This window comes from Struthio camelus, chromosome 7 (assembly GCF_040807025.1).
Source record: "Struthio camelus isolate bStrCam1 chromosome 7, bStrCam1.hap1, whole genome shotgun sequence".
In the NCBI taxonomy this organism is placed as follows: Eukaryota; Metazoa; Chordata; class Aves; order Struthioniformes; family Struthionidae; genus Struthio; species Struthio camelus.
The window spans coordinates 43,064,159-43,074,218 of NC_090948.1; the positions used below are offsets into that span (position 1 = coordinate 43,064,159).

At 46.5% G+C, this 10,060-nt stretch overlaps 1 protein-coding gene across 2 annotated transcripts in view; it reads right to left on the minus strand.

Annotated features, from left to right (window-relative positions):
• Positions 1-7,445, minus strand: part of LOC104144903 (neutral ceramidase) — a 28,493-nt gene extending 21,048 nt beyond the window's left edge. The window contains exons 1-5 of one of the 2 annotated variants that reach the window (XM_068951061.1): positions 7,354-7,445; positions 6,051-6,215; positions 3,704-3,850; positions 831-940; positions 157-306 (exon numbers count right to left, since the gene is read on the minus strand). In XM_068951061.1, coding sequence (XP_068807162.1) covers positions 157-306; positions 831-940; positions 3,704-3,836 — 393 coding nt within the window. In that variant the 5' untranslated portion in view covers positions 3,837-3,850; positions 6,051-6,215; positions 7,354-7,445. Of the gene's footprint in view, positions 1-156; positions 307-830; positions 941-3,703; positions 3,851-6,050; positions 6,216-7,353 lie in introns of those variants that run through there. The other variant, XM_068951062.1, reaches the window with a different exon arrangement.
• Positions 7,446-10,060: the final 2,615 nt, after the last annotated feature.

Genomic DNA, 10,060 nt, shown 5'->3' on the forward strand with positions numbered 1-10,060 from the left:
GCTTCAAGTGTCTGGAGCAAGGAGATGAGAAAGCAAACTGGACAACATGCTAGCACGTTCGTTATTATTTAGCAATGACTACAGCATTAACGGTAATAGCAGTGACAACATAGAATAAAATCAGATCGTGCAGATTGCTTGTTTCCATCCACGTACCTCTAGCCTCAGCCTCTGAGATACCATTCCTATGTCAGCACTGACGAACACTACTCGTTTGGAATCACCAGGCTCTGCCACAATGAAAGCTCGGCTGTAGAGTCGTGTGAGAAGCCCACCACCCACCTGGTCAGCCTTGGCAAAACCCATCTGGAAGGGAAGAGGTCCGTCAGGCCTATGTGACCAAAATATTGAGCTACATATTCGTTTGTTTATGTATTTCTAAGTAGATTTACAGAGGATCAAGGGAATCATATCCAACCATTGAAAGTACGGTCATATGCTAGTTCTTTTTTAGCTTTTAATATATGCAGAAACCAGTCGGTCTAGAAGTGTGATGCAGTCCTGCAGAAATACTCTGCAATTTTATCATTTTTCTTGTGTAGCAATTGATTAATACAAACACTTGATTATTTGCGACTGAAGTCACAGTAGAGCTGCCAGATTAAGAATGGCATCCTCTCTCAATGAGCAGATGGTTGAGTCATTCAATAGCAGTGCATGAATTCAAAGGTGCAACTATCTTGTCCCATGATTGCAAGAAAGTTCACCTACTAGTTAAAGACAACTATTTGGTAAGGCAGAGTCTCTAAGCCAAAAGTTCTGCAAAGAATATGCAGAATAAGATGAAAACCAGCATTTCACAGATCCCATGCTCGATTCCCTGTACGTACCAAAGGAATTTCTGCAACAGGCCCTGTGCAGTCAGCTCGACCTACACCTATCAAGTAGCTTCCTGAGCCACCAGCTGACGGGTTCTGAGTTGATGTTGGTTGACTGGGATCTATAGTAAGAATAGATTAGTGGACACGTGAACAAGCAGAATTCTGGAGGGGGGGAAGCGTCAATACGACTTTTTTAAAGGCAAAGTATGCCTAACAAGTCTACTGAAGGACTCAGCAGGCCTGTAGACAGGGGGATCTGCCCGATATTGTCTACCTTCCAAATGGCTTCTTACAGAAGCTGCACTGGCAAGGGTCAGGAGGGAAGGGCTTGGGATGGATGAGTAACCCAGCAAGGGACAAGAAAGGGAGGACAGGAGGGGACCATTCCAGCTCACAGTGAGTTGGGGGGGGTCACAAAGGGACCTCTGCATCCTCTGCCCTTGGGCACAGTCGTAAATGACCTAGAAGGGGGCTTCACTGTGTAATCCTATAACAAAGAGATAAAGCTTGCTGACACTGCTAAAGTATTCAGGGTAGCAAAGCTAGCCGTGAAGACTTGCAGAGGGAGCTCACAAGACAGAGTCACTGGGCTCTGTAAAATGCGCAGTAATTCATTGCCGGGAGAAGATGAGCCTAACCTTGCAGAAGATGAAATTCTCTGAGCTCACCATTATCATGCAGCCCCTGGGGTGTAATAGCTATTTTCATGAAAACTTCAGCTTAGTAGCAGAGAAAGAAAGCGGGGGGAGCATGTCAGGAACTATCAGGAAAGGACTAGAGAACAAAGTAGGGCACATCCTTCTGTCAGTGTGTAAATCCCTTGGGCTTGCAGCACTTCCTGTGTGCAGCGCTGGTGCCCTGGGCTCAAAAAAGGGGCACAGAAGAGTAGACACAAGTTCAGAGACGGGCAAAGCAAAGCTCCCCAGCAGCTTCCATACAAACAGCAAGGAAAAGGCCTCGCAGAGGAAACTCTGTCTCCTCCCACCCATCATGAATGTGTGGAATTCCTTCTGCAGGATGGGCAAAGCATCTGGAAAAAGTCATGGAAGAAAAATCACTGAGGGCTATTTAATAAAAAAGTTTAAAAAGAACTTCTCTCTGCCTCAGGAAGTCCCAGAGCCACAAATTAATGGAGGCTAAGATAACACTGTGGGAAAATATTTGTACGTGCTTTGTTTGTTCTTACAGTCTTCCCCAGTCATCTGATGCTGGCTGCTTTTAAAGATAGGGTAGTGGGATAATGGGATGCTTCGTCTTCCCAGTATGGCCTTTCTTAGGCTGTTACTTAAAACAGAGGAGAGTTGAAGTTCTCACATATGCTGCAAACTGATCATACAAGTCCCAGATATTTCTCTCTCTTAAACAGGCATGAATGAACAGGGTTATCTGTTAAAACTGCTGTTATACCACCTCTTCCCTTCATAGCTAAGATACAGAGGGGAATCACTCATGAAAAGCTTTTTAACGTGTTCCAACACAGAACTGTGAGGAAAGTGTGAACTCTGTCTGATAGGAGATTAAAATTAAGAATTTGGAATTTACCGTTCCTGACATGTAAGGCGATTCCACATCCATCCTGAGAAGCAAGGGAAACCTCTTGCTCTAGGAAAGAGTTCTTATCACGTGGAAACAGCTAAAACTTCCTAACAGATGTTTTTCTTTGAGCTTTTATCTCTGGATATATTAGAAGTGAATTGAGTGTTACCCTGGGCAGGATGTTCCCAACACTCAACTTTCCTATGCCGGGTAAGGAGTGGGGGGGGTTGGAGGTCTAAGTGGGCTGTGATGGTATTGCAACTGCTAGGAAGTTCCTTGGTGTTGTACCCGGAGCAAGGAGCTCTCTGGATCCCCTTCTGCAGAGCAGGGAGAGGGAAAGAAGTTGGAAAACGTCCTTGTGAATACTCTACCCCACCCTGCCTTGAGGCCATGCATCTGCAGCAGGGCCCCCAAAATGCAGCCTGGAGAGATGCTCTTGTGTTTGGCCACCATGCTCCTGCTGCGAGAGCAAGCAGAAGCAACGGGCCAGGGCTGTGCAAGAGGATCACGCACATCACACCCACAGAGACAACTACAAATGCTCAGCAGTTACCCAGTAACTCTCTAGCTGTAGCCCGCTAATTTAAAATATTGCACTGGGCACATTGCTCAAGGACAACATGATCCTGCAACTTAGAAATGAACAGAAAGTGCAGAATTGCCCCTTAGGTAAGAGCTTTCTCGTTTCTCTGAGAGATGCGAGCCTCATAACCCGTTTTGATTTTTTTAAAATACATTTTTGAGTCTTCTAAAAAAGCAATCTGCTTCAGGTGAAAGTGGCCTAACAAGGTCTAGCTGCTGGTCCCATGGTCATGCCATGCCTATATCATATCACCCTTGAGTGGGGCAGTGTGAGTAACTGGGGTAACATTCAGATTCATACAAACATTGCCTCCTCCTGATTTTTAAATGCTCAGCTCCTCGAGTAATTCAGGAACGAGACACCACTCTGCTGTTATTTCAGTGTGGGACGGTTATCTTCAGGTGACGGACGTCGCCTGACAGGGGGGGACAGATTTTATTTCACCTCTGCTGTGCAGCAGTGGGAGGGGAGGACTTGTTTCAATGCAATCTGCCTTTTTTGTCTGTCCATCCCTGCTGCATCTATTTATCCGTACAGTCTCTGAGGTAGGGCTTTCTGTGGCAGTGTTTTTGCACAAGGGACAGCAGCCTGGGATCTCTCTGACCCCAAAAAGGGTTTCTGGCCACTGCTGCTTTACAAAGCAACCAGATACTCCTGCTCCTCCACAGCCCTTATTGTGCAGCACCCTCCACCCCAACAAACCCTCTAGATTTCAAGCAACTGGAGCAGGATGTGATGGAGAGGTTGAAACATCCCAGCTTGCCTTCGGCAGAGACTCTTTCCCTAGGGAGAAAGTGGAGGATAAGCAGCACCACGGTGACCGCCGTCATCAGCGTCAGGAAAACGATGAGTACCACCTCCAGGATGGATAAGGAGCACTTGGACCTTCCACACATGGTGGGAGAAAACACTGTGAAAACAGAAAGGAGGCCATATGAAAGGCAGCGGGGACAACCCCCTGAGATCGGGCATGTCACACCTAGTGCAGTCTCAGATCACACCCGCAAAGAGCTGCGCGCGCTCGCTGGGTGCTGGTTTGTGTCGCCACCCTCCAACCCATGCTTCTGACCTGCCCAGGGCTCGTGGCAGGACGGTTAGCATGCAGTGATAGGAGTGGAAAGCAGTGACAGTGATTTTTGGAGAGCAAAAACGCATCTCCAAAGAGCTATGCTGTCTCCTGTCGTGACACCTGCTAGGACAGGGAGAATGCCTGAATAACCAAACCCAAGTTTCTGCGAACACTTTGCTGACTCATTTGAAGAAATCTGTTAAATAAATTCCACAAATAAAATAAATATAAATAAAAATAACACAAATCAAGTCCGCAAATCTTTTAAATAAAGTCAAATCTTCCACCAGACCCTGTATAGCAGCTGAGAGAGAGATTGCAGCCTGAGACCTGATAGCATTTCTGCTGCTCATGCTCGGAGCACATCACAAGACAATTATGATGATGATGATGGTGATATTAATTTAGGGAACACAGGTCACTCAGTACAAAACAAACACATACCCAGCTAGAAAAAAAACAGTGGTTGTGATTTTTCCATCCTACCATTATAATAAAAACCCAGACCCACACATTTTAGGAACACAGCATGTTTCTCCCTTCCTCAGAATTGCCTGTGATACAACGCAAACTATAAGACGTCTCTGAACGAGAACCCTAATTTCCCCCAGACCAGTAGCAGCACTGAGAGCAAAGCACCCAGGGAAGGACACCCCTCCATCCTAGGTGTGGTGCATCTGCTCAAACACATGGGGACAGATTGCTGGAGGACCTGCCAGTATCCGTCCTGTGAGCAGTGCAACCATTTATAATCAGAGGGCGTCACAGCTTTCCACGATAAGACGCTACTTTTAGATGCTAGCTTTTTTCATCAGACGCTAAGCTCTTTGGATTAGATGTTTGCATATCGTTCTTCTACCTCAGACACAGGTTTATTTATCTTTAAACATTAACAACAAAGTTATTCAAAGTAAGGCTACGGGGAAATATGCTATTTTCCCCTGTGTTAAAAAAAAAAAAACCACAGTGACTTCCTCTTTGTCCTGCTCTGGCATCTGAGATTTGCATTAAGGATTTCAGGTTTCCCTGGTGGAACTGGCACTTGTATCAAGGATATGCCTTTTGCCCTTCTTGCACTTGTATGTCCACTATAGAAATAAGCCTTTAAAACAGCTTTGGCTGCTTTCATGCATCCTTAGATGTGTTAGTAACTAAGACTGACCGCAGATCCCACTTCTTTGCACATTTCTGCCCATAACTGAACCACATATCTGTCCTCCTCCAAAGGTTTAGGTTCTTGTTTGAAAGAAGTGGGGGGGGGGGGGGTCCTCCACCCTCGGGGATTATCCAGACTCGCCTGGACATGGCCCTGAGCAACCTGCTGTAGCTGGGATGTTGGCCCTACTGTGAGCTGGGGTCAGAGTGGAGACCCCCGGCCAGGGGGGTGCCTCCAGACAGAATTAGTCTGTGATTCAATTCTATGATCATGTCATAGGAGTGGAAATGAGGAAGGATGGGCATGCCGTTGGAAAAGGAAGAGTGAGGCAGAGCTGAGTCTCTACTTTTCCAGGAGGTAACTACTGACTTCCAATGGGTCGGCACCAGTCTTGGCAAAGCACCCTATCCCTTCAGCTTATGTCAACAGGCTATTCCCCAAAGGTGATATGCCCTGGAAACAACCGAGCAGCAGGAGACAATCGCTGAGAAAAGCATCTATGGTCTTGGAAAGGTGGCGACAAGAAACAACATCACCAGTTGAGCCAGCTGCTCGCTCAGATTTCCTATAGATGCTCTTTCTATCAGCTTGTTTCACCATAGTAAGATAAAGCAATTGTGAGCGTTGCTCAATTTCACCAAGTTTTATAGTAGCATCACATCAAATATTATGAATTTCCTCCCTCCCCTTTTTGATTTTGCATTTTACTCTGGAAGCGCAAGCTTGGCAGCCAGCCACGTCGTGCAACAACCCATCCAGACAAACAATATCACAGCACCATCCTTAAACATGCCTGCACGCTACTCACTTATGTAAGTGATTAAACTGCTGAAATAATAATAAAAATGGCAACATCTAGCACTAAGAAGTCTTATGCAAACTTACCTTGTAGCACAACTTATTAGCGATTTCTCTACTCTGGATGATATATGGCTTCAGTACGTTCAATTCTGTTTGTATCTGAGCTTCCTTGCATGTCCTAAGGTCTAAAGGACCATCTCACAGCTTGAAAACTGGCTTTATTGCTGCTATAGCCCTGTGAGTCAGGCACTGCACAAGATAAGAAGAAACAGATCAATACTTTTTATCACAAAAGGAAGTGGAATTTTTCAATACATTTATTTTAAATCATGAACAGTACCTATCTCCCTAAAATAACCTTTCTGGGACTGCCCTGGTCAGTTGTGGTGGACTAGAAATTTGGAAATAAGGCTTCCTCCCTTTTCTTTGCTTCAGCATAGCTCGACCTGCCTTTGGGTTGGCCTCTTCTTCCCATCTGGCCAGGTCGCCTAGTCTCTGTGGAAGGTCAGTCTCTAAGATTTCCAGTTTTTTTAGAAGGCAAACTTGAATGTGGGAACATACTCTCAGGTTTTAAGCGTATTTGCTTTTTCCGTCGGTTTTCTGGGTCACAGGTTGATTCCATCAGGCAGGAATTAACCAGCTGCTAAAGCATGCTTTGTCCACAGAGTTTTGGTGGTTTGCTCATCCCCAGCACAAAGGGTCCCATCCCACCCCTGGGAGGGTAGCTGCTTGCCCTTGTTTGTGGCAGGGATGAAAGACCCCCATGAGCATTATGCCGTTGCTTCCCCCAGCTCCCCAAACTCCCACACGTTTCAGGGGGAATTTAAGCCTGGGACCACCTCCAACATCTTCTGTCACACTCCGCTTTCCATTAGCCAAACATCACAGGAGATTTGGTCTTCCTCTTTTTGCCACCATTTCTCTCGCACCCCCTAATTCAAGGGGTTAATATCCCAGCTAGTGCCGAGCACATGGAACCTGAGCTATCTTTCCAAGGTCCTGTTCAGTATCTCCTTTTGACTCAGCAGTTTTTGGACTGGCTGGTGGGGATAAGTAAGACTTTCTGATACGTTATCTCCTTGCTGCGATACTGAAGAAACTTAGTGCCCCTGCCACTGACTGAAACCAATCTGTTTTGCCCTATGGGATGAAAGACACCCCCTGGGGAGTTCTGCGCTGTCAGGAATATCCTACTTAGGGGGAACATCTGGACACAGGAGCCCAGGAGAGACCCAGCTGGCTCTGCAGCAGGCCAGCTCAGCACCAGCAAGGTTTACTAAATCCAGCCCTGGGCCCACCGATTTGTGAGAGGCTCTGTGTGGTCCCTGCCATGCCTGGCCCCAGGGAGCACGCGCTGGCTCAGGCACAGCGCTGGATGTGAGCTGACCCCTGAGCACGGTTGTGCATTTATCAGCCCAGCAACTTCCATCAGCTCTGCACAAATAGAGATGCAGCTCCTCCGCTCTTCCAAGTGCGTACAAGAACTTCATCACTGGACTGTGCTCTCAGGGCAGTAGGACTGATCAGGGTAGGACTGAACCCCTGATCAAGCATGTCCTCTGAACTCACTAGCTCACGCAAAGAGCAGCACAAGTGTGGCTGCATTGCTCCAGGACGTGACCTGGGTGTGAAATCACAGTCACGTGTGCTAACCAGACCAGTTTTTCTTGATCTATCCCTACACCGAGCCAGCACACTTCATCTTAGTTTCTCGTCTTTCTTAAGAAGCATCTTACATTTTCACCTTGGACAAACAGCTGCAATTTAGCTTGGAATGATTCACCCTGATGCAGAGTACCACACAGGTCTACCCAGCCATGACGCTATGAAAGTATGAGGCTCGAGGAGCAGGATGGTTTTACACGTGTTGCAGTCTCTCCGCTTGCACAAGGAGCGCACACCAACCCTTGCAAAGAGCAATAGTTACCTACCCGGACTTTCTTCCATTGCAGGCAACGGCTGAGTAGTAATACTTAGCTTTGGGGCTTGGTGTGAGTAGAGAAAATGGCAAGGCTGCCCCAAATTCTGCACCGGCCCTGGAGGTAACTGAAGAGCCATGTTTGACACAACCATGAGCAGACTGTCACACTGCTGATAGATGAGTGTCCCCCAGCCAGAGAGGAGCCAACAGGATACAGGAGTAGGTTGTATGTTGGCAAGAAGAGCAAGGACTTTTTTCTAAGGGGGTGTATTTGCTAGGTCATAATGAATCTTTAAGAAATTGAATTTTGAACAGTTGGTGTAGTTATGGCTCATCCTTCCAATCTCACCCCACAAAACGCAAAGACGTTAAGAAAAGCCCTCACTGCAGCTCCGTAACTCTGTAAAGAACTGATAGCCAACCCACTTGTTGAGGGTAGAGGGGGAGTTTCATGCCACCTCAGGATACATTTTGAGGAAGATCTTATAAAAGACTGTTCAGAGTAGTTATGCCATGAGGCCCCCACAGATCCCTACCTCACCCAGGTGGTGTGACCATGTCCACTTGCCCTGGCTCAGGATGGCAGAAAGAGCACGATTTTTGGTACAGATAGTGGACTCTCCAGACTGCAAAGACTTGGTAAAACTTGCTGAAGTGCTTGGTTTACCCCATCCGGACTCCTCCTGCCTGCCTTGGAGGCACTGGCTTGTGCTCGTACAGGAAGGTGGATTGCCAAGGCGATGACCAGGAGGACGTCTATTGAGCACACAGAGAAGGTCAGCAAGTGGCAGTGCAACAGGTATCCCACAGTACCTTCGAGCTGTCGGGCTGCTAAGAAAGGACCAGTTTCGGAAATGCTTCCACCACTTCTCAGAAGAAACTCTCCCTGCACCTCACGTCCACCAGGTCAGATAAGTCACTGACACAACCACCACAAGCAAGGACAGTGCTCCCACTGGAGGGGGGACAATGCTGAAGCCAGAGCAGCAACTCTGGAGCACCCACCCCAAACAATGAACCTCACTCAAAAATAGATACTGTCCTGTCACGGACCAGTTGGCAGGAAATGTTGAACATTTCCTGAATGCTGATAGTCGAGCTTTCTAACTCTGCTGATCCAAGCTGGAAGGAAACCAGAGCCTGGGAAGCAGCACGTAATCGCCTTCAGAGGGCTCAGGATGCCCTTGAATTTATGCTCTATTTTGGGATGGGAAGAAGTGCAGGGGACATGTTACCCTTTCAGATGCTGCTAGCAGAGGATCCTACTGTGTTAAATGGTCATAGCCCTAGGAAAATGATGTGGTGAGGTCTTTGCCTGGTGCTGCCTGGATGGCCCTGCCCCTACACACCAGTCCGAGTGAGTATCACATCATAACATGTGACGTCACCTTCTCACAGACAAAAGATCAACCCACACTCCTTCCCAAGATTAGGGAGGTCTTCTAATTTCTTCCTCTTCTCATTTCAGGCCAAATGAGACCAAAGAAGGTTATATTTTAATACTAAAAAAGAGCTTCTACCTGCTACTGCTATCACACAACAAGATAGCAATTTGTACTCGTCCCGGATACGACTAGTAACTAGAAACAGGGCAGGAATTTCTCTTGTAACATAGCACCAATGTTGGGGACCACTTTCAGACAAATTAGCAAGGCTGGTGCAAATCTACTTTCTTTGACACTATCATCTGAGTGGCTCATGCAAGGAAACTTGCATTCAGCACAGGAAAACCTGAGTTTGCTTTGACTTCTCCTCATGGATGCTCTTGAATTCTTGCAGTGTGAGAGTGCTGTCCAGGGCAATTTGGGTGCAGTTATTTGACTGTTTGAAAAGATTTCACAGCTAACATGCCCAAGAGTGTGAATCCTCTCACTCAATGGGATTAAACAACGCAGTTATGGAGCAACTTTGTAGGTAAGCCATATAAGGAAACTTCACAGGATAAATTGGTCAGTATTTTCCATTGTTACAAGCATTTCATGTATTTCGAGATGTTCAAAGGACTCCGTTAACGAACTTTTAATTAAAAAAAGAAAATCTTCTAAAGCCACTTGCTATTAATCACCCCATTTAAACTCTCAGGCAAAGCTGAGCATAAAGAAAAAATTCAGTAAATATAAATAGACTTCACATACATATACTTCCTTATACAATGAAGGTTGTGCTTCTAAAT